Source organism: Uloborus diversus, chromosome 1 (assembly GCF_026930045.1).
Source record: "Uloborus diversus isolate 005 chromosome 1, Udiv.v.3.1, whole genome shotgun sequence".
Lineage (NCBI taxonomy): Eukaryota > Metazoa > Arthropoda > Arachnida > Araneae > Uloboridae > Uloborus > Uloborus diversus.
Genome location: NC_072731.1, coordinates 22,788,996 through 22,814,256, shown reverse-complemented (window position 1 = coordinate 22,814,256; position 25,261 = coordinate 22,788,996). Strand labels below are relative to the sequence as shown.

Below are 25,261 nucleotides of genomic sequence, written 5' to 3'. Positions count from 1 at the left end.
TAATACAATTTGACAAACAAAAATTGTTGTAGTACAATAATTATTGTTCAATACTAAAAGTGACCAAGCTATAACTATTTGTAAAAAGACAATTTTTCTTAAAATTCTCAAAAAAGAAGAAGAGTTTTTTAAATTTATTCGTATAAGATACACGACTAATTCTGTTGACTAAGATTCCCCCCCCCCCCCCCCCAAGTTCTAATAATTTTTTACTGATCAAAAGTTTTAATAGTGATAATTTTGAGTTCGTTCGTGAAGAAATTATTTTTCTATTTATAGAATAGTTTTCAGAACACCTCCTTTTCCAAATAATTGCTTGTTTTCAACAAATATGCAATTATTCCAACGTATCTAAACAACTACACTAAAAGTTCAAACAGAAAAGAAAAAATACATCCTTTTTTTCTTCCTTCTCCCTCTCCCAAGATTCTCTAGTTTAAAACCATTTCCACCAGCAAAGCTTTTTCATGCCAGCAATGACAAACTGCAAACACCGTGTTTAGGCCAGTCTCAGAGTTTTTATCGAGAAATGGGTTGTATTTTATTTTATTTGCAGTATTTTTCTTCCACACTTGCTTCGAAAAGACCACGAGAGTTTTCGAAATGACAAATGTTATGGTCGGTTTCGTTGCCTGGAGGCGTGTCTTGACGCAGGGCAGTATCTATCTGCTTCCATCTGTGATCATCAGTTGTCGAGCAGACTCTTTGTTGTGGTGTTTTTCCGGGGCACTTTATTTTGTCAACGCGTTACGTCATTTTGTAGGCTTTTAAGATTTATGAATTAGATCTTCAAAAAGACTTGCGGAATTAGATGAGGAATTACTGGAGAAATGTTTGTTATGTTGTTGAGAATTAAGTGTATCATAGCAAGGTCAAGTTATATGCTGCTAGGTTTTTTTTTTTAAGTCTCCTAAATTTGTGATGATACGCAAACAGAAATATTTGCATAGTGTAAAGTACACTATTTTATTTTAAGAGGAAAATGTGTCTAACGTAAAAAAATGATACATTTCGCAAAAAGAGTGCTTCACTTTCTTGACTTAGATGTTGCATTATATACCATGTTATTAAACAACATACGTGTTTTAGTGCTAACTTGCTCATGTTGTGTCGAAATACCGTAAAATTATGAAATATCATTTATATCCAGATTGTTAGCACCACCATTTGATAACATACCGAGAATTTTTTAAGTTAACCACCGACAAATAAAGTTAGGAGCAAAAGCATACTTTTTATATATTGTAAAGTAATAGATGGCGTGTATAAGGTAAAAATCACGTGATTTTTTAATTTTAAAAATACCGTTTTATCACAATACCTTGTGTAACAACCTTGTGTCTGGTAATACTTCTATTGAACGGAATTTTATCAGACCTGTTTCCAGTAGTATCCTTTAGATTTTACAAGCCAAAATCTTCCGATTGTTAATAGCACACAAAAAGATAAAACACTTTCTCTATTATGACGCAATGTAAGAGTAATTTCCAACAAAATATTTTTTTTTTCAATAAAAGTATAGAAATGTTGTTTTTCTTCTTTAATTTCGGATGTAATGTGACCGATTCTATTCAAAAGAGTTCGAATAGCTCTTTCAGAGGAAGAAACAAAATTCAAACCCAATGAGAAGTCTCGAAAATGAAATGGCGCGTTAATGTCGAAGTGCTGTTGATTTAATCCAACTCCGTTTTCATCGAAGGTTTCCGCCAATTTTGAGCAAGGCATCATAGGTTTCCGATTTTAATTTCCTTCGGAAAAATAAAGTTGCATTTGATAAGTCTTCAAACTTTCAAACTTATGCGAGTGATATTGAATCTTTTGAAACAAGTATTGCTGTTTAGATTTGCATAAAACGTCATCTCTGGAAAAATCAAACAGTTTCAAACATTCATATTCATGTTCTCAGATTTCAGTTCAGTTAAGCAAATAATATATTCAGATCGATTTGCGTTACAAAACAAAAGGAAGTATTTAAGTACATACAAATTTTTGATTTTATGTCTTAAAGTTTAAGTTAATTACGTATTGATTTATTTGAAAATCGCCATAAAAAGCTACAGGACTAGTATGTTAGAAATAATAAACTTTTGAAACTGATTTTGAACAGAAAACCTATTTTAGTTTTATGGCGTGTAAATAGTTACTTACTTTCAATCGCCAGTTATTAAGATGGAAACAGGAGTATTTAAAAATCGTATATAAAGAGTTAAATGTCTTCCTTTAGAAGGATTTTGTTTTGTTGATGACAAGTCTCTCTTCAAGTTTTATGCTGCTAGGCTTTTTTTTAACGTCTCTTGAGCTTTTTATTATTATATATTTGCACAGTGTAAAGTACCACATGTATAAAGTAAGAGGCAAATCGAACTTTAAAAAGAAAAAAAAAATCTTAAAAAGGCAATTTCGTTTTTATCGAGGATAAACAGTGCTAAATTTTACTCATAAAAACAATCTTAATGTAGTAGCATTGTAACTTGGTTCCACAGCAAAATGAAAAAACTGTACTTAGAAAATTTAACTAGTGATGAAGATGATGAGGTGACCAGATGTGAAGAAAATATCGATGCTTTTGCATTCAGATCCCCCCTCCCTCACGTTCTTCAACTAAATTCAAAAAACAATTCGAAAACTAAAATCGTGAAAGATCTGAAAGAATGTTTGTGTATATTGAAATGGGTTGTGAAGTGTAAAATAAAGTGATAAAATCTACGTCTTAAGTTCATATACAGGCAGGTGTGAAGAAAATTCCGTTGTAACTTCCAAGTAAGTGTGAAGAGTATAACGAAATGCTAAAACGAAATTGAAGACTTGAAATATTAGAAGATGTGCGAAGAAAAATCTTGGCACATTTTAAAAGTGATTGTGAAGCATAAAAATAAGGAAAAAATGAGGACATTTCTGGTGCATCTTAAAGAGGATCGCGAAGCGTAGCAGAAATATTATGATGTACTTGTAAAAATCAAAAGCAGTTGAAAACGTGAAAAAAATTCCTTTGCGACATTTGGCGGGTCGTGAAGCATAAAATAAATGATTTAAATTACCTGTAAATTTTAAAAACAGGGAAGATTGAAGAAATACCCTGTTGATTTTTTAGATTATCGTGAAACACAAACGATTTAATGCTCTTGCAAAACTCATATACAAGAGAAACTGCAGAAATATCAGGTACATATTTTTAGAGGATCGTAAAGCATAAAATGAATGTTTTAATGCACTTATAAAACTCAAAGCAGAGAAAGATGTGAAGGGAATTCCGATGCGTCCTCCAAGTCATTATCAAGTGTAAAATTTGTTAAAATGCAATTGGAACACTCAAAGAGGTCCGACGAAAAGAAAATTCCTGTTTGTCCTAAACTGAAATGGGTGATGCTTTCAGACACTTATTCCTGAAAAAGTATCAAACATTGCTTCCACTTCTTACATTTTCTAATTCCATATTTTTACTACCTTGTCTTTTCGAGTACCTTTGAATATGTACAAAAACGCATATCTTCTTTCGTGTTATTCAGTTTTTGCACTTCTTAGTTACAAAGCTAATCTATGAACATATACAACTAAAAAAAAGTAATTCTTTAACGCTATGTATGTAGAATGTACAAGTATTTTGTTTTTGAACAATTTCCTCTCTCTGCTAGCGAATTACGTTATTTTTCCTTCAAGGCAATTTCATTTAAAATAATTCCCTCTCTTCCGTAAGAAATGACATGTCTGGTCTTAAGCTGCGTTGGAAAGCCATAGGCAATAATGAAAAGAAATGCAAATAATAAGAAAACTACTAAAGAACTTTTGAGCGTGAGTTAAGTGCTCCAATTTGATAGAAAGCGCTAAGTAAAATAGCACCGGAAAAAAATTATAAGGAAAAAATCGTAAAGCGCTGTTTAAAAAATTCCATTTCGAATTTTAATGGAGAATGCTTAAGTGATTAAAAAAAGATGGAGAAGGGAAAAACTTTTTTTCTTTGTTTTTTCCTGAAAGAGAATCATTTAGATAAGCGGAATTCGACGGAGAAAAGGAAATGCAGACTTATTGTTTTTCCGTAACACAAAAGTATGCTTTGGATACAATAAAAGGTTGAAGGGAAATTTACAAAAGTGAAAAAGATTTTCCCGCTCCTGCTCTTTCTTTAATAAAAGAGCTTAGTTATGGCAAAACAATTAAGCTTCAAAGGCTTTCAAATATCCCAATCGAAGGAGTTTATTTTGGGATTTAAGTGGAAATTATCTATATCATCCGAGCATTATTTAGAAATATCTCTTGTTTGAATGGAGATGTATTTTCAACTGGCGCTTTGTTTTTACTGATGATATTTAAATTGAAATCTCCGATAAATTTGTCATTTAATTTGAAGAGTATAATAAACGATTAAAGCTAAAATATTTATTTCCTTTTGTTCGTTAAATGAAGTTAGAAAATCCACGTTTACACATTGTTCATAGTAAACATTCAAAAGATTGCGCCTTTAAGACCCATAATGTTCTAGAAAAATGTGAGAAATGTGCGGCGGCATATTTAGTGTACGAAAAGAAATGGAAAATAGAAATTTATTAGAAACATGGTCATTAGTATTATTTGCATACATTTATGTATGTAAATAATGCTGATGATCATGTTTGCTTAAAATGTTAGCTGTATTGCTCAAAAGTCAACCTTACATATCGAGCCACGAATATGTGCCGTGGAATGACCGGCTACACACTTTATTTTGCTTCTGTGGCAAATTATCACGCGCCATATCAAATTTCGGGAGTGTTAGACCCTTCGACTCCGACTCCTTTAACCCAATAGCAGTCCGACTATGTCCGGTTGCGGAAGTTGAGGAAAAATGACCGAGCCCGACTGATGGAATTTTATACCTTCAACTTCGGATTCCGATTCCAACTCCTTCATCCCAAAATTGGTTTGACTCCGATTTAACAGCCCTTATTTTCTCTCACTTTTTTTCATTAAAAGTATGAGTCGTACAGGTATGTACTCCAGAGGAGAAAACTAGGCGTGAAAAATTTATATGCCCTACCAGGGCACCCTGTATAATATTAGACTTATTTTACTGATTTTGTGTATTCTAATTTTCCGGCAATTTTTTTTACCACGTTGTGCGCTTCGTATGAGCTCATCAATATAAACGTACGATTGACTGCTGTCAAATTTTCTGGTAGTATTTGGGACAAACATTCTGAATAAACTGAAAACACTTTTTTTGAAAGAACTTTTTTTTTAGTTTTAAGAAATTGCCTGCAAATTGTGAAAGGCTGAGAATATCAAACAATTTCATGTATGACACTTATAATAGTATGACTTGTTTGATGCACAAGACTTATACTGCCGCGCTAAGCCGGGACCGCCGTGAATCTTAGAGAGAAAGGGAAAAATTCTTGTAAGCCTGGTCCTCGCAAAACGGGCGATGAAACTGAACGTTTCGTTGAGCGGCGTTTTCTTCAAGTTTCGATGTTCTATGAATAATTTCTTCAGTTAAATAATCAGCAATTGTTGTTTTTGTAAAGTTTATGTTCCTAGAACTAAATAAAAAGTTTAACGTGTTATTTTGAATATAAAACCTGCATTTTTTAGTCCATTTTAACATTTTGAATTGCGTTTTTTTAAAAATCATGTTAATAATTGCCAGACACATGTTTGTCTTCTAAAAAAAAAAAAAAAAAAAAAAAAACGTTCTCGAGAGGCTCCATGGGAAGGCATAGTTGACCTTTATTCTCTCAGCCCCCCCCCCATATGAATTTGATGAGACTTTTTTTAGGCGTATAAATGATTTTTCATCTCTCATTTATGTCACTAGATTTTTCTTTTACTTGATAAGTTAATAGCAAGGAATATTTTATTCTGCAGCACTAAACTTTACTACTACTACTACTAACAGCACTACTTTAATCGTGGACTTACGTTTTATTCCTCGTTTAACATTTGGATAGTTGTTTATCTTTGTGTGATTTGTTCAAAAGTATATTTAAAAAGGCAGAAACTGATTTTAAAACAAGCTCGATCATAAGGCGATTGCGGCTTTCACATTCTTCATAAATTTTGTCAAATTTGGAAGTTTTTGTTTAACTGCACATTTTAAAGCACCTTTCACATTTGGCAAAAACAATAATTCATCTTAATCTCTCAAAATAAACTGAAACATTTTATGAAATTGCAAAAGATTTCTCAATTTCTGGATTGGGATAGGTTAATCGCCCCCTGTTAATGTCAAATTTTTTGTCGTTTCTTCTGCCACATCAAACAAAACTGATTTGTTTGGGGATAAAACTTTAACGGAAGAGTGACACTGCAAGTGATTTTGAATTTCATATACGGCATATCCAGGAATATATGTGTAAAAGGGTGCATTATTTTCCTTCTCTTTGGTGCAATTACGAAAATCAGCATCAATCTTTAATAAATACATCAATATTCAGGTTCATATTATAAATTGTAATGTACTGACAGATACTTTAAACGAAATTGGATTGCTCGCAATTTTAAAATAGTAATTTAGCAAAATTATATTTCATGCATATATTTCAAAAGATTTTCATTTACTTCCTATGAAGACGTGTTCTGATATAAACGCTGCAACATTAACCAAGTCGTATCTTAAATACGAATGCATCATTTACGATCTCATTAAAGCATAAGATTAGTTAATTAGCTTATCCTTCATACGTTAAAAATAAAAGGAGGAGGGTCTAAGAACATATAAAACATTTAAACGAATTTAATTCATTTACCTTGAATTTAAATCAATTTATCATGCTCTAATCATTTTGTCTTAAAGTGAAAATATCTTTTTTAACTAAGGCAAAGAAAAAAAAAGGCAATAAAAACTAAATCCATATTAAAATATTAAAAAATGGAAAGCATAATCTGTGTGGAAAAAATCTGTGTGGAATATGTGATAATTTTTGTAAAATTTGGCCGATCTGTAAATTAAAAAAAAAAGAAATCTACACGGTGCTATACTGGACGAAAGAAATTTCCCATCGCTTAGTGCTAGTTAAGATGGCGTTTAACCTGTTTGGCCCAGGCCCACAAGATTTCCCCTCTTCTCTCTAAGATTCGCGCGGTCCCGGCTAAGCACAAAAGTCTTGTCTGCGCTTTTTATCAAAACTGAGTTACGGTCACCAAGTGTTTCTTTATCACATATTTCACTTTAATACAATTTTTTATGGTCATTTGTGAATGTGAAATATTTTTTAAAAAAATCTAAAAAAGTTGCATTTGAATCAAATTCACATGGAGGCGTAGAACTTGAAACGGCAACTTTTCATGCAAGCTCTCATTTCTGCAACACAGAAATGTATCTAAAGTATTTAAACATTTATACATTTTAAAATATTTTTAACAGTATGAAGTGAATCTCCTTTTTAAACGTTTATTTATTTATTTATTTATCTTTTTAAAGTTTCTGTCAGTTTATTTTTTTAATCCCCCCCTTTTTTTGAAGAATATTACGGTTGAATATTCATATTTTTTGGTTCTAAAAGCTAAAATATGCATAAAAATATGAATGATCATATTCCAACGGTACGTACCGACGTTGTCCTTTAGTACTAAAAAGATATGCGAACTTCAAGTAAATTGAATTTGATAAACATACTTCTTAAAGTTACTTTCTCTAAGAGCCCAGTAGAGACTTTCTGTTTCATCGCCTAAAAATAAAAACAAAATATTTATGTTAACGTAAGTACTGACTTGTTTGTCAACTTAAAATCATGTTTAGGGTTTTGTTTAAGTAAATGTAGTTTTCCAAAAATAAAAAGTACTACAAAATTTATCTTTTCATTCATCGATTCCACTGCAAATGAAAGACTCATTTTCTTAAAATGCCGTAAAGTTCAAATATACCAAATAACTTTTTAGTTTAAAAAACTCTTTACAATTAACGAAATTACATCTCATGTTGTATTAAAAAAAAGAAATTTTGAAATCGATCGATCTTAAAACACCTCTGCTGCCAAAAAACCTCAAGAGATTTGCAAAAAAGAAAAAAAAAGCCGATTCAACTGTGTAATCTTCCGAAACTGTACCCAGGAGAGTTAGGGGTAAGTTCGCTAAACTGCGATGGGGAGGGTAGCGAATACGAGAAAGGCGTCATCATTGCCATCGATAACTTCTATCGCCTGCAATCGCTTTCCGAATCTCCCCCTAATGGCAGACGATGAATATTTAAGCCCCGTCTTTTCTGTGTGTCTTCCTTGTGACTCCGAGCTATTATTCTTAGTTAAAGACGGAAAACGTCAGCTGTGGTCCCGGGTTTTAAAGATGAAAATCCGGCTATATTTTCAGGTGAGCCAAGTCATTTCTCTTGCGTTTGATTGGCTGCTGGTTTCCATACGCGGAAAGTTATACTTTTCCGATTTAACTTTCTCGGAGGAAAAAAAGTAAAATATTGTAGAATGTGACTATTTCTTTTTTTTTAATACTTGTTCTGCAAAAACATTTTTCATGATCAAAGCTTTTTTTTTTTTTTTTTTGCTCTGCCGTTTAAATTTAAGAAAACAAATTAAAATTATTTAACCAATTTTATTCCTAAATTACATTTGTTTTGTTATATGTTCACAAAGATTATATAGATACACACAGAGAGAAGAGGGTTTACGAATATATTCTTAACTATACAGACTATATAAGAGTTAAGCTGTACCGCTATCTCAACCTATGAGACATTTGTATAATGTGGACTTACCATAAAATATACAAAATAAAAGAAACAAGTTTAAAAAAACTTGCGAATTTTCAAAATTAATTAGAATTCTGAAGTTTTGAATTCAAATTATGTTTTTAGCAATCACGAGTTGCGACAGGACCCTACCCATTATTTACTACCCCACTCGCTCGTTTCTAGAAACGGTTCCTGTCCCTACTCTTGGGCGGTTACGTGTGTACAGTTGTGTATGTGTAGGATTGTGTGTGTGCGTAGACATGTGTGCAGGCACGTTGGCGTGTGTATATGTGTGTAAAGGCGCATTTGTGTATGTGTGTGAGTGTGTATGAGCGTGCGTGTGTCTGGGACATGGACCCCACCAACCAGAAGCAGCGGCTACCTGGAGGAGTCACGCCTGCAGATGGCGGAGGGGTTGAAAGAGGAACCGGACATCAAAGACGGTCAAATGAAAACAATTAGCAATCGTGATTGCTCAAAAAGGAAAAAGTGATAGGTTATGAGCATAAAAAACTTGAATTGAAAACAAGGTTCATATTAAGGGTTTTGATTTGAAAAATTAATGTAATTCGATAGGTGATTTGCAGAAAATAAGTAACTAATTAACCTTGCACTAATTTTACAATGGAAGTTTATCCTCAGTGACAACTTTTAAACTGTCAATTGATTTATCAGGAGTAAAAAATGCGTATATTTGAACGGATTTATTGTTTTGTAAAAACTAAAAATACGGAGTACAAATTTGTTTTATTAAATCAAAATAAGTTCAAATGAGTTCGCTTACTTTGCGTTTGAAATTTAGGACACAAATACATGAATTATATGGTTGTTGTTGTAGTGTGCCAGCTAGGCCGGCAATTTTGGGTGTGATGTTTCACTTTTCCAACTGTATCGTAATTTGGTGTGAAGTTTGACTTCCACAGTACACACATGATATAGGGACCCGTTTATAGGGTAGGCAACCATTCACATCATAACAGTACATTCACAAAGAGAAAGGACAAAGACAGGAGAGAGAAAGTACATCCATATCCGAGTCGGGATTCGAACCCTGGACCTCCCCATCGCAGTCAGACTTCTCTGACCACTAGACAATGTGGGCTAATTATACGGTACAATAATCTATTCATATGTAAAAACTAAAAACGTTTAGTGTAAACTTTTTTATTTAGGTCTAATTTGTAAACTCTTTAAATTTCATTCATTCCTCTCTTACGTCCAGAAAAAACTTGAAACATTCAAATATGTAATTGACGAATGATTAAACTCTCCTGCATGAGATAAAAAAGAAAAATAAATGCATCATTAATGTGAGAGTATTCGCTGCTGATGATGAACTCACCCCACATGCCCAGTTTTTGCATTTTAAAAACTTAAATGAATCATGATCTACGTTTATGATCTTAATGCACGCTTGCCATTTATTTTTTAATTTCGATTCCGATTAAACTACTGATATTATGAGGAGTTTGCGTGCAGTAAATTAAGGTTTAAAATGCATGTCTTACGAAGGTGTACGATTTTTTTTAATCGTAATTTCAACTTACATTATGCATTTGTTTCGGAATATGCTGTATCGTAGTTTCTTTCGTGTCGAGGGGATGTCCTTGTCTCCCGCCATTTTAGTATATGCATTCATTCGGTATAAAAAAGGGTGTTGTAGTTTTGGTCAGACTAAAGTCAGAACTTCTTCTCTTACGGTTTTTTAAAATGAAAAATACTCATGGCTTTACGATCTGTAAAGTTAATTTCCTCGGTTACTTTAAAGATTTGATCTGTTTTTCGTTTCATTTAACTAAGCAGGGTTAGCCTGTTAATGTCTACAGCATTTGTCTTTGCTGTAAACATGTTTGCTATTGAAAGAAACATGCAAATATGTTTGCGATGGGAATAAACTTGTAAAAGTGTTTACGACCAAACGAAAAGTGATGCTCGATGAAAAATTTGTTTTATGAGGCAGTTGAAAATATCCAACAATTTAAAAATTTTCTCATAAAAGACTGATTTGTTTAAAAAAAAATTAAGTATTTATACATCATTGTTTTTAAACAAATCATAATATAAGCTACATAAAAAGTAGTCGAAAACTTTGTACTGCATAGTGAATAAAATATGACAACGTATATAAAGTACAAATTCAGAATGAAAAAAGGTTAAAAAACCAGCAAACAGCTGTTTCGGCACTCTAAAGTACAAGTGCCATCATCAGTGCAATTAAAAACGAAGACAGGTTCAACCCGACTAAAACACAGTCGAGGCGAACATTGGAATGAGAGACGAGTTGTAAAAGATATGAGAGCAGTACCGGAAACGATGACGTCAAGGTTACGTCAGAACTACAGAGGACAGTTGCACTCAGGAGAAAACGTCACGGACAAAAAATAAATCAAATAACAGACTTCCAAACATTAGGAAAAGGGGGAGTGCTAGACAAATCATTGACGATTAAATTAGCATTTTTCCATATGTAATATGACTCCCAAAAATCTAAATCATGAATGGACGAACACTCGTGAATAACTTTGGCGGAAGAAAAAATAAAATTATGACCGCAAGACCAACAATGTTGAGCAATAGAGGAGCGTTTGAGATCCTGTTTTTTGAGGTAATTTTCGTGTTCTTTTATCCGGAATTTGAAGGATCGTCTAGTCTGCCCAATGTAGGCCAATTTGCACTGGCAGGAAACACTATAAATGCCCCATTTGTCAAGGTTCTGAACAAGGTGTTTAAGCTGTGAAAATTTTAATTTATTAACAGGAGAAAAAGTGACGGAAAAATGAAACTTTTTTAAGATTTTGGCAATTTGTAGACTGATTTTAGGAAAAAAGGGTAAGACAACGGAACTCGAATAGTTCACAGGAGCAAGTGTTTGATTTTTGTTAGCTGAGCTACATAGCTTCTTATAAATGGTATCAATAATATCTGATGTGAATCCCCGATCAACCGCAATACCTCGTAGGTAATTCAGTTCTGATGAAAGTAAATTGGAATTTGAACAAATGGCTAAAGCACGGTAAATAAAAGATCTAAAAGCAGCCAATTTTTGTTTAGGAGGGTGAACGGATAACTTGTGTGGGGGGGGGGGGGGAGAGAAACAGCAAAGGGCTTACGGAAAACAGTAGTTGTAAACATATTGTTATGACGAGTGATGGACACATCAAGAAAAGAAAGAAAGTTTTCTTCCGCCAAAGTTATTCACGAGTGTTCGTCCATTCATGATTTAGATTTTTGGGAGTCATATTACATATGGAAAAATGCTAATTTAATCGTCAATGATTTGTCTAGCACTCCCCCTTTTCCTAATGTTTGGAAGTCTGTTATTTGATTTATTTTTTGTCCGTGACGTTTTCTCCTGAGTGCAACTGTCCTCTGTAGTTCTGACGTAACCTTGACGTCATCGTTTCCGGTACTGCTCTCATATCTTTTACAACTCGTCTCTCATTCCAATGTTCGCCTCGACTGTGTTTTAGTCGGGTTGAACCTGTCTTCGTTTTTAATTTAATTGCACTGATGATGGCACTTGTACTTTAGAGTGCCGAAACAGCTGTTTGCTGGTTTTTTAACCTTTATTCATTCTGAATTTGTACTTTATATACGTTGTCATATTTTATTCACCGTAATATAAGCTGTCAAAAAATTGACAGCTTATATGATGATTCTTAAAAAAATACAAGGCCTTCGTAAAACACTAGCAGGAGACACCGAAAGGGCTACAGAGTTCATTAAAAATGCAGCATGGCACTGAGCCTTGAATTAAAAATAATTAAATATGTAAATAAATAAATAAAGTGCAAAATAAAATTAAGCTAGAGTTGTAACCAGTTTTGCTCTATGCATCCACAAAGTGCTTGTTTTTTTTTTTGTATAGTTTTTTTATGCATATTTCAAAGAAGTTAAATAAAATTTAATGCTTTGTTAACAGTTCTACTTTTAACACAAACATGAATTATTATTATTTTTTTGATAAGATGAAAAAAGGCAAAAGCTTTATACGACAGAAAGGATTAGAATAGGCAATAGGGTTTTTGGAGAAAAATATTCCCCTTTTATTTGTTTGTTCCCTAGCCAAAGTTTAAGTTATTAAAGTGTTTAAAAATATTTTATTTTTTCGATTGAAAAATGGAATATGTAAAGTAGCAAATGATATATAGACTCATAAAATAAATTATTTTCTCATTTTCTCACATTATTCCTTTTGCTTTATACTCAAAGCATTTTTCTTTAAATTTAAACCTTCACTATTTAAATATTATCTTTTACTTCTTAATTTCTAAAACGCTAGATAATTATATTTTCTTTCGCCCATGATAAATATCACCGCTATCTCCGTAAAAGATTTTTATTCTACCACATTCTTTTTGCGGAACAGACACATGAAGCCTGTTTAAATTGCAGGCTCATTTATTTCTATAAATGAGTGTATTATGGCACGCTCTTTTAAAGAGTGAGTGCGTAAGAACTAATTATTGCTGCCATTTATCATTTCTACTAACCATGTGACGAAGATTTATTCGTTGGGAGTTATGAGCGAGAATACTACGTTCCGTTGATGTCAAAGGCTGTGTGGGATATTTCCTCCTCAATTTCTCCCTAAACTTGGGAATGGTGCAGACTGTTGCATTCGGAGGAAATAGAGATGAAAAGTTCTTATTGTGTAAGACTTACTTTCGAAACTGAAGGACTGGGCTTGAAGACTACGATTAGCTTGAAAAGAATAAATGTAATTCTTCGTCCGTTTAAATCATCAGTAAGTGAGAAAGAAGAGTTCAAGAAATATTTTAGAAAAAATATAATCTATATTCATCATCTTTTTACATCATCGAGATATCTTCAATTGTCTTACATACAAAATGTATAAACGAAGGAAAAATGTTGCACAATGGGGTCGTTTCCAAAATTTTAAAAGTATTTTTTCTGAAAGAGCATGCTTAAAAACATAGGATCTGACCATTTTTTGAATAATTTATTTTTGTTAAATGTTTTTAAAAAAGTACTTAAATTTCTGCGCTTTCATTGTTTACACTTATTTCGTGTGACATCACAAATAATGAAATGCCATTCAATGTTGCCATCCACAAAACAAAATATTTAATTCGCATCTTTACTCACGTGCATTGGCAACGATATGGTTGATAGCAAGCGTAGAGCGCAATTTTAATTCGCTGCTTGATTATCATAACGTGGAACCATGGTAGAAAGATGCTCCAAAATGCATCTTTTGTGACGTCATAAAGACCACGCCTTATTTGGAAAACCGGGCATATTAAAATTTAATTAAAAATTGATTTAAAAAAAACTGTTGGGAGAATGAAAGTATTTTCTGGGTCTATTTATTTTTTATTTTTTGCTCATTCTATCCATTTCAATGAATAAAAGTAGCACTTTTGACTGAAGGAAACCACCCCATTTACAGAGTACTTTTTTATTTAAAGATTTTTTTTTCATCAACCGTATTAAAATAATGCTGTTGAGCTCTTAAATCAATATTTTGTTTAAAATTTTTTAACACTAAACATATTAAGTACCTTTGGCTTAAAATAATTTTGCTCAATACATCATAATTTCCCTACAAAAACGTTTTCAACTGCAATGTTTTGTTTTACAGATCTTTACTAATGTGTACATTTACATCGAAATTAAAAACGAATCAATAAAATATTAGTTGACAATTTTCTTTCGGCTTTTACCAGCTTTGACATTTCCAGAATTATTTGCTGACGCCTTCTAAAAAGGGCCTTGTCTTTTTATTGCATTAATCGGAATCTTTTTTTTCGTATGATTTTTGCTATTTAAAAAAATAATTTAAAAAAAAATACGTTTTTTTTCCACCATCGTTTACTTGCTGCCAATCGTTTGTGGAAAAATATATTACGCGTATAAAAATATAAAAATATTTTTATGTATAAACACAATATTAATCTAAACGTTAAATTTATTCTCTGGGACGAATGTAACGACTTCTCTTCTAATACTGTTCCCTTTTTGCATTATTTTATTTTCTGCTGAAATTTTTTACGCATGATGGCGTTTATACATTAAATAAAATATTTGCACTCATATTGTTATTAAATCATTATAATGATTCAAATATTCATATGATTTTTGAAATCGAAAATATTACAAGCAATATTGAACGGACATGAATCAAAGGCATGTTTTTGTTCGAATTTCTTGAAACAGACGGGAGAAACGGGAACTTTTAGCTAGATATTTCAATTTTAATTTAAGAATGTATTCGATCGTGTGAGATCCGAAGATCGGTGGCTATTCTATGGGTCACTTTACTTAGCCATTCCAGGAGGAGTTAAAAGTGATATTTCAAGAACCTAATTGCCGTGTCCGAGAAAGCGACAAGAGGTAAACGAGGGGGAAGTTCAGCCATTTTCTGGGTCTAATTGCTCGGGAAGAATGCTGCTCACATGAAGAGCCTGAGCTATGTGATGGCTGTTGTTTGATTGGCCGGAAGCGTTTGAGCCAGGTTTACGTGCCAGGTTTGCAAAATCCCATTGTTTATTGGGTTCTTTCTGGATAAAGAATTAGGCTGTTACCAGATGTTGCAAAGTAGAATGTTAAAATACCATTCAGAGCAAAATATATGTTGCTGGAACGGAGAGTTTTATTGTTGTTCAGTGGCTCAAATAATTTTTAGTTAGAATTAACGTGAGTTCTGAAGAATCACTGAGGTGTCTTGCCAAAAATGCAGTTAAAATTCAAGGTAACACAGCAGGGATTTTTTCAATTAAAAATGAGATATTTAGGGCGATTAATGTATAAATGTGCTACGTTTTAGCAAAGACACTACTTATTTTTCGATGTCAGTCGCTTGGAAGCGGTATGAAAACTTATACATTCCTAGTGAGAAGTCATAATGAATAAAAATGGCTGCAATTTGAACCGATGTGGATGAAAAATGGCACTATATAAAATGATCGGCAGTGCCTATATTGTACACATGACATTCAATATAATGCCGAACACTTTACATTGTCAGTGATACACACACTAAAAGTTATCAGCAGCGTTCAAAGCTTCGGATACTATGGTTTTTATTTGATAATGAAAAAAAAAACACGCTGGAATACGCTGTAAATTAAAAAATTCTAATACGTAAAAGCTCTATTCTAATATTAATGTTGCAGACATAGGGTGCAATTGGGATGAACAATCGTATCAAGACAGTATCGAAATTCTGTTAAAGCGTCGATGGTAATATATTTTTATTTTTTTACTTTTCTCACTGTACTTACTAACTACTAAACCTGTAATGGATTGGTACAAAAGTAATTTCGTGTTAAAATTATTTGATATCCTTAAAAATGAAATGTTTTGGAGTTACAAGTTAGCTACTGCTAGCTCTAATCACTCAGTCCGATTCGCTTCAGTCCGAGTGAATTAGTGCCTTAGTTCACTTTGCGAAAAAATCAGCACGTGGCTCTAATCACTCAGTCTGATTCATTTTACTACGTGTAAGTCAGCGCGCCTCAGTTCACTTTGCAACAAAATCCGTCGGTGATTCTAATTACTCAGACTTATTTACTTCACTCCATATGAATTAAAGCAAAGGTTCACTTAGAAACAAAATCAGTAATCTCCATTCACCTGGAATGTCCATTAAAGATGTTTCAGCCGGTGAACTATATTGAATAGAACTGATTGAAGTGAAATTGGAATCCCGAATTACGAAAAAGATTTATCTCTCTGATTGAAGGTTTAAGTAAGGCTTTTTGTATTCGTTCTGTTCAAAGTGCTTAAATAAAAAAAATAAATAAAAATTGAATATTTGAGAAAAGATGCGCAAAATAAGTAAATAAATAAATAACTAAAATAAAGTGTAGCAATATTGTATATGAACCTTGCTTTGAGTCTATTATTAAAGACTAATGTTATTAAATTACATTTGATCAAAAATCAATTTGCTTCTTTTTTGCATTATAAACAAAATTGTTATTAACGAGAAAACCATAATGAAAAAAGGTTACTGTAATTAAATTTACTCACGCTGCCATGTTTACTGTTATCAATTAATTTTCATTTTGCTTTTTCTTCAAAAAGCTGCAAATGCTAAGCATTTTACGGCATGACTTGTGTGTATATTTACATTATGGGTCTTAGCAATATCTTATACAAATAATATTTGAAATGTATATGAAAATTTTAATTCATTTTCGTTTTCTAACTAAAAAATAGATTATTTTAAAATAACAAAAAACATTCTTTAAACAATTCTTCCAAACGTCATCTTCTTTAAAAAAAAGAAAAGCACCTTTTTCAAAGAAAAATCTCTACCCGGTTTTGTTTTTAATCTCGATAATGGGGAACAAAGTTAAACTTTCGTCAATCTTTTTCTTTCCAATTAAGGAGAGAAATCGATTTTACCTTATTCTCTTAAAGACACCCGACTTCTTTTAAAAAGCCATCTTGCAAGAAATATAGAAAATGACAAAACCGTCGGGGAAAAAATAATAACTGCCTAAGTTTATTTTTCCCTTTTGAAGTTAAAGACATTTGAAAATGATAAAAATATGTCAGTTTTCTCTTCTAATTTTGAATCATTCTCTTAACATTTTACGGAATAAATGCTGAAGTTTTTGTTGAATCTTTGCTGACCACACTCGCAGAAACGCAAAAAGAACTTTATTTGTGCAGACATTAATGCATGAATGTATAAAAAAGGCAGAGAAAAAAATCCTTGTCTTTTAGAAACTTATCCTAAAGCGTATCATTTGTCTTCTTATGTTTTATCATTTATCAAGCCGTTGAAAAGTCATTTTTTCCCTAACAGCTTTATTTTCCCCTGAAGTAAATTGCCGCAGTAAATGGGAAATGGGGATCTTTTTCATTTATTTTTACGAGCAATTTTCTCGTTTTTTTTTCTGGAAAAGAAAAAGTCTAGCAAATAAACGCGAGGTTATTAACGTAATTTTTATTAATTAAACAGTTTATGTGATCAACCTGTCAGTTAGAATTTTAAGAAAAAAATGTTAGTTCACACAGATTGTTAGTTCACCACTTTAGTTTTTCCTCGAAACTTTATTACAGTTTGCATATCAAGTAAGATATTTAAGACTTACTTTCAGTTTTAAATTTCTGGAAAATATATAACAAGATTCTTGAAAATGTTTGAAGTCATCACGTTTACTCATAAAATTTTCCATGAGAAAAGAAACATTATCTTTAAAATCCTACAAATCACTTTTTCGACAGTCAAATTGTAGAGATTTTGTTTTTGAATTTGTTTTATACGTTAATTTATTTTTTACATTAATTATAATTTTCATTTTGTAAAATTCGTGATGCTAAAGAAGCAATTTCCATCGGGAAGCAGAACTGCAAATGTTGTATTTTTTACAGTTGCACATTAAAAAAAATTAGTTATTTCCGAGGCTATATTTTATTTTTCTTCGAAATCAATAGTAAAAAATCTAATTTTGAAACAGGTAACACGTGATGATTATCAATATTGATTTAGGGCAAGTAGCTAATGCAAATAAATATTTCAGTAATTGCATATGACCATTGGAAACATTTAAGTTTACTTTGTATTATTTTTTTGTTATATGATTTTAAGAAGAACAAAACTTGGCCTCTTTCTGATGAATTCTTTTTGGTAACTGTTTAACTGTTCTTAATCATTGTCGTTTTATACTCGACAATTTCACTAAGAAATTACCATTTCTTGAAAATTTAAAAATATTGTATATTACTTTGAAGGCCGTTTGTGTATTTTGCGACTTAGCGGAAAATATTAATGTAACTTGGGCTCTGACTAAAAGATAATTCCTATGTTCTTGGCGTTTTACCGTATTTTTTATACCAACTTCACCGAAAAAACATAAGTTTTTGAAAGATATTTCTACTAGTCAAGTAATCTAGATAGCACAAATAAATGCCAACTTCAGCTTGTACGAGAAGTTTACTGCACCCATCTATAGTATGTTTATTGATGATCTTTAACAAGAATGAAATTGCAGTTTTTGAATACCGTTCGTTATTTGCTTGTAATGCTGCCTGTACAGTAGGGCATTTTTCAATTAGCCTTTTTTACCCTTTGACCCGTTAAGGGTCCTTGCTTCATTTATTATTATTTTATTTGCACAACATGAAAATTCATAATCATTATTTTCCTTCCAGGTGTCTTCGAACAGAACGAGTTACCATCCACAAGCACTTATGTCTTTGCCTTTTGCTGGCCGAAGCAGCTCTTATTGGTGGCTTGGAGCAAACTGAAGAACCGAAACTGTGCTCTGTTTTAGCAGGATTCCTGCATTACCTCCTTCTGGCAGCATTTGCATGGGCTTTCCTGGACAGTTTTCACCTGTACATCTTGCTAGGGGAGACTGAAATGCATCCTGACAAATGGAGGGTCAAGTGGTACTCTTGTGTCGCGTACGGGGTACCACTCATTGTCGTGGCTGTTTCTGCACTCATAGACCCTGCTAGCTACGGCACGGAAAACTACTGCTGGCTGAGAGTGGACAATTATTATGTGTTTAGTTTTGGCGGACCTGCAATAGCCTGCGCTCTGGTGAGTAATAACCACGCAATGTGGGCATTTTTTCTTACAAATAATCTCTAAAATAGGTCTTAATTCCTATTTAGCCATAGAAGCGTATAAACAATGGTTTCAGATAGCGCTTCTAGATGTCATGCATTTAGTAAGCGGAAAGTTAGAACCCGAAATACCAAAAAATCAAGCGAAAAACATAAATCTACGTGACCTACGCTCACCCTAGGAAGCAGCAATTAGGAAACGTAAATTCACCTAAGCAGTCCCCTTATGTGCCGATACACAATTTGTTTGCAAAGATGAGTCGTTTTTTTTTAAAATATTTTTTTTTATTTCGTGAAAAACTGAAATTTTTAAAACGCGTTTGGTTTTTAATTTGAATTTTTTTTTTTTTAAATTTTAGTTTTGCGGGTGCAATTAACTCAAATTTATGTATTAAATTTGTTCTTATATGTATTATACTTATATGTATTATACTTATATGTATTAAAAGATTAATAACATTTTTTTTTTCATTATTGCTGAATCAGTCATATGTTTCAGATCCTAATTGATTTCCTGTTCTGCCTCAGATAACTTTTATTTACATTTCATATTGTTTGACTTCTGTTATTTAATAAAACCCATTAAGTAAAAGTGAAAAGAATAATTAATAAAATTGTAACGCAAAAAAATCAATGCAATTTGATCATCATTGGTCTTATTTGTTGTCAGAGGTTGTGAAATCAAACTTCTTTTTTGGAATTTTTTGTCTCATTTATAGTTAATTTTAAAAGTCTGCTGCAAGGAACATAGCGCTCCATGTTTAAAAAATAACTTACGCATCATAATTAGTCCTAAAGCATGTTTTTGATTGAAGTTGCAATTTCTATAAGAAAATATAAAACAAGAATGTATATTAAGTGTTTGTATTTTGTTTTTAATACTGTGATAATTCCAATCATTACGTAACTGTTGTTATAGGCCTCTATATTGTTTCTCTGCATGGCAGTCGGCCGAATTTGGGCTCAAAGGAATAGCACCATCCCGATTAAAAGCAAGGACCAGACAAAACTAACCGCTGTGAAGTAAGTTAAATTTACGACTCCCTTATGATTATAGACATACTGGTAAAAATAAAAGTTGAGATAGATATTGCAAACTATTACAAATTGCAAAAAAATATCTGAAAAGTCCGAAATTAAACCAAATATTTTGCCTATGCTAGTTTTAAAACGATATTGTGTTTTCATGTCAAATGGTAATTGATGTTACCCCCTGCTCAAAAAATGGGCAGTTTTTTAAAGGAAATTTCCGCTTTATTTTACGCAAAATATTTGATGCTTTACTTAAGGCAATCTTAATCAGACTTAAGTTGAAATCTAGAAATTCATGTTTGTTAAGAAAGTGCCTTATGGAAAACAAGTATTAACATATTTAATCGGTTGATTAGACGATGCTTATACATAACTCTCCATCCTAAATTGCCACAATATATAACTCTCTATTCTCGAACTTCATCGACTCCTTAATGTGTATGCTAACAATGAGCACCTGCATCGTAATGATTATGTAACTTGGTCTAATAAAGGCTACACATTACTGCTCTAACTAACTAGCTAGTGCACCGAGTAGTTGCTTGAATCGAATGTTTGTGCTAATAATTGATCTATGTCCTAACCTCAATAATAACTGGTAATTAACTTGCACGTAAAGTGTACATGAAATTATTGCAAACTTAGTTAATCATATTTTTTGACCATTTATAGATACATTAATATCTTCTCTCCTCTCTCTCTCTCTCTATATATATATATATTTATATATATATATATATATATATATATATATATATATATATATATATATATATATATATATATATATATATATATATATAATTTTTTGTTAAACATTTAAAATACATTTAATGCTTTAGCTACATTTTTCGCTGGTTAAAATGTAGACCATTTTGTTTTTTTATGCTTGCCTATTATGTATATACAAGGGATTTCCCCCCTTAAGATATGACGGGCGAAAATTGCTTCTACACTTGAACGAAGTAATTGCCTGTTGGGTGATATTTTGATAGTTGACATTTTAGCCTTAACTAAAGTGGATTAGCCCTTGATTCCAGTAGATAGAGTTCATTGTTGAATACTTTTTTGTTTCTTCATTCCCCTGAAATGATACAGTCTTATCAGTAAAACAGCTAAGTTACCGGATCCAGTTCAGCCTTGTAACAATAAAGCCTGTCACTACATTTTAAGCATTACCAAAACGAATTATCAAATTATCATGCCGTGGCACGAGTTTCATTGCTGATGACGTTAGGAGCGTTACTCGATCATTGGCTATTATATGTATGAGGATATACATAAAGTGAGTGATCATATTATAAGTACAGTACTTATCTATATTTTCTTAGGTGCAATTTTTGAGAAAATAAATTCTAGATAGATATAAAAAATAGTTTATAGTCTTGTTTTCTTGATTTCTGAATTTGATAGGTGGTAACATAAGGGCTGAAAAATCGTTTGGTAAAATGAAATTTATTTCCGTTTCTTTGTTGACTAAGTTGTTGCAATTTAGAAAAATTTTTTACTTTTATGACACATTCCATTTTTATCGTGATAAAAATGGATTGTTGTTCATGAGTAATGAGTACTTTTAAGAAAACAATCAAATATCAGAATTAATTATTTCTTTTAGGAAATTTTTCGCAATCTACTTCAAAATACAGAATTAAAACTGCAATACCTAGCAGAGGGAGCGGGCAATCTGCCTATTCTAGTACAGCATTTTATATACAAGTAATTTCTGTTATATAGGAATGAAAATCCCCCTCCCCCTCTCTTCAAAAAGAAAATCATGGTTGAACGTACAATATATTATTGAAATTGCGTCAAAATAAAACGCACTCAGTTTTTTGCTTGCATTGATAGCTTTCATTTGTCTCACACGCAATACGTGTGCACAACTGCACAGAAATATTTCTTTTCGACTTCGTTCGCTTCCAGACAGTCCTAGATTTTGAATTAAAGGGAAAGAATCCTCCTGTTTCACCTTTTTTTTTGTAATGTTAAAGATTTCCTTTTCTTAAACAGAAAAAAAAGAATTTTCCTGATATGAAGTGTCTTTTAATCTTGAAGGAATACGATGTCGTCTGACAGATCAATCTCCCATTTAAACAAGATGTGGACTTTGAAAAAAGTTTCGATTGCATAATTTTTAGAATAAGATGAAATATTCCGATTTATTTTTTATATGTTTTAAAAGTGTTTCATATAAGAATTCACTCTTTTGAATTTTTCATTGTTGCAGATATTTTTTTCGGTTTGTTCTCTTTTTTTCCCCTGTTATTCTTTTCAAAAACCGAGGACACGCTGCACGCCATTCCTCAATTACTTTCATAGGTTCGGAAGAATGGCAGTTTGGAGCTATTTCTCCCCTTTTTTTTACCTCCCCCCTCCATGTGCTTTTCTAGTTGTGAGTTATGTTTTAATCCGAGGGTTCGGAAAAAGTACATTAGCGATAGCACCTCTGTTCATTTGTCATGAGTCGAAAACAGTCCGCACCCCTTGTTGAGAAAAAAATATACGAGGAAGAATGGGTGGGAACGTTTATCTGCCATTTGATTTATCAGGTAAATTGTTTTGTCAAAGATAAAGCAATTACAGGAGGAAATGTTGCAGATTTTACTTTTATCAGAGAAAAATTCCAAAGGATTCCTGTTTTTTTTTTTTTTTTTTTTGAGAGTTAATGGTTCAAAAAGTCACGAATGACGTTTTTATTTGATATTTTGATAACATGTTGTGAAAAGTACGTCTTTTAAGGGCTTTTAACGTTACACATGTAAGTACGCAACGCGAATATCTTGCATTATTTGCTTCAAGTTTTCGGTATAAATGATTCTTGAATGCTTGAGTTTTTCAAGCAATGGTATCTGCAAGAGTGGATGATAATTAAAACAGAACAAGTAAAAGTATTTGCTTGAAAGAAGAATTCAAAAACTAGCGGTACCCGCACGGCTTTGCCCGCAGTAGAAAATTAAAAGGTCATTTGGTTCGCCTGTATATTTACAAATAATGGATGATGAATTTCTCGCCACTATGCTATGTTAATTTGCTCGTCCATGTTATGGTAATTTGGTCGTCCATGCTATAGTAATTCGTTTGGTAAAATGTTCTAATAATTGGAATAGATAAAGAACAAAATCGATTTTTCGAAAAATCACTTCGAGATGCTCCCCCCTATGATACGAACTAATTTTGTGCCAAATTTCATGAAAATCGGGTCTACGGTCTAGGCGCGATGCGCGTAACAGACAGAGATCCAAGCATATAGACTTTATTTTTAGTAGATTAGTGGAGTACTTTGAGATATCTTCATGCATAGCCTAACAGCAGTTTTAACTATTATAAACTTTTAAAGCGATGACGTGGTTATCACTTTCATTGACATCTGGAATTTTAAGCATGTTAGCAACATCTTTCTGTCAGATAATCAGAGAATATTTTGATTCGCACTCAAATTGATTAATATTCTCGAGTTAAATAACAAAAGAAAAATACAAGGTTTGTTCGAAAAATTCAGTGATTGGTCTCATAATTAAAAACTTGCACTCACGCAGCCGCAGTGGGAGAAATGTCATCTAGAGCCATTTTGCTACAGATAAGAGGAAGTGCACGCTATGAGCAGTTTAACACAGTCAGTGTGAGAAAGATTGTCAGTACGACATGGAGCAACGCATAAACATAAAGTTTTGCTTCAAGTTAGGTAAAATGGCGACGGAGACACATGAAGTGTTAGTGACAGTTTACGGTGAGGAAGCAGTGAGTAAAAACTGTTTATGAGAGGTTTAAACGCTTTAGAGACGGAAAGGAGGATGTCCTCGCCAGGTATCAGGTTACAGTTTTGGATCACCGTCCATATTCTCCTGATCTGGATCCCGCGGACTTTTTCCTGTTTCCTCGCCTCAAAGGAGTTCTGAAAGGTCAACACTTTTACAACATTGCTGAGATCCAACAACGTGTGACAACCCTGCTTCGAGCCAAGCCGAAAGAAACGTTTGCAGACAGTTTCCAACAATTGTACACCCGATGTCAAAAGTTTAGTATTTAACGGCGAATACTTTGAAGGCCTGTAAAGCTATTTTGCTAGTGTCTCTTGTTTCCTTTTTTTATGCCACAATTCATCGAACTTTTCGAACATACCTTGTAGATCCAACGGCATTCAAACTTTAGAAAAGTCCTTTTTTTAACGTACAATATATTTTTAACAGTTAAAAATACATAAATATTGACTTGTTTAATGGTTTCGCCAAAATAAAAAGTCATTGCCATGTGCTGTACGATTAGCATTTACTGTGCAGTCTATATTTCTTCTCACAATGTTTAATTTAAATTTTATTAGCTGCTTTAGAATTTACCTAAATATAAAGACATTCAGATTAAGTGCATTTTTTTAGTATTGTACCCATATGTTTCTTTTATTTCATTCCTTTTAGTGTGAACCAAGCTATACAAATAGTCTTTAGAATTAAAAAACATTTTTTATATTGTATTGAATTTGCAAACTAAACAAACTAATAAGTTAATAACCAAAAGTGTTAGACTTTTTCGAATTCTGAAAATGGAATTTTAGGATTACTAAACACTGAAAAGACTTCAGAATCAAATTTTTATTCCATTCCGTGAAAGATACTTGAATAAATACACAAAAAAGACGTACTAACGTGAATCTTAGAAATTAGTTCTTTATGCCGCTTTGTTCTGCCCAAACTCTAAAACAAATATGTTGTTTTGTCCATATCAAAGTAAAGAAAGAAAGAACTCATGAGATGGACCTAGCCCTAGAAATCACATGTAGTGTTACTTTTTAGTCACAGAGTTCCAAAATCAAGTTGTGGTGTTACGAAAATAATTCCTACCCTTTCAGATTTTTTTTATCTTTGCTGAAGGAGAAAAAAGTTACCGGTAGTTACGAGCCTTCTCGACATTAGGGAGATTTGAGGCTCAGAAATCCCCCGAAATCCATCAACTAAATCCCAGATCCCTGATCCTCCTATCGCATTCGATTTCTCCAAGGACCCTGGAAGCGGCACTCGATTGATTGCGGGG

The 25,261-nt window shown here is 32.4% G+C and overlaps 1 protein-coding gene across 5 annotated transcripts in view; it reads left to right on the top strand.

Moving 5' to 3' along the window:
* LOC129228378 (adhesion G protein-coupled receptor L1-like) overlaps positions 1-25,261 on the top strand; it is a 339,788-nt gene that overhangs the window by 284,896 nt on the left and 29,631 nt on the right. For all 5 annotated transcript variants that reach the window (XM_054863073.1, XM_054863058.1, XM_054863065.1 and 2 more), the window contains exons 15-16: positions 18,785-19,178; positions 20,124-20,227. In XM_054863073.1, the coding sequence (XP_054719048.1) occupies positions 18,785-19,178; positions 20,124-20,227 (498 nt within the window). The remainder of the gene's footprint in view (positions 1-18,784; positions 19,179-20,123; positions 20,228-25,261) is intronic.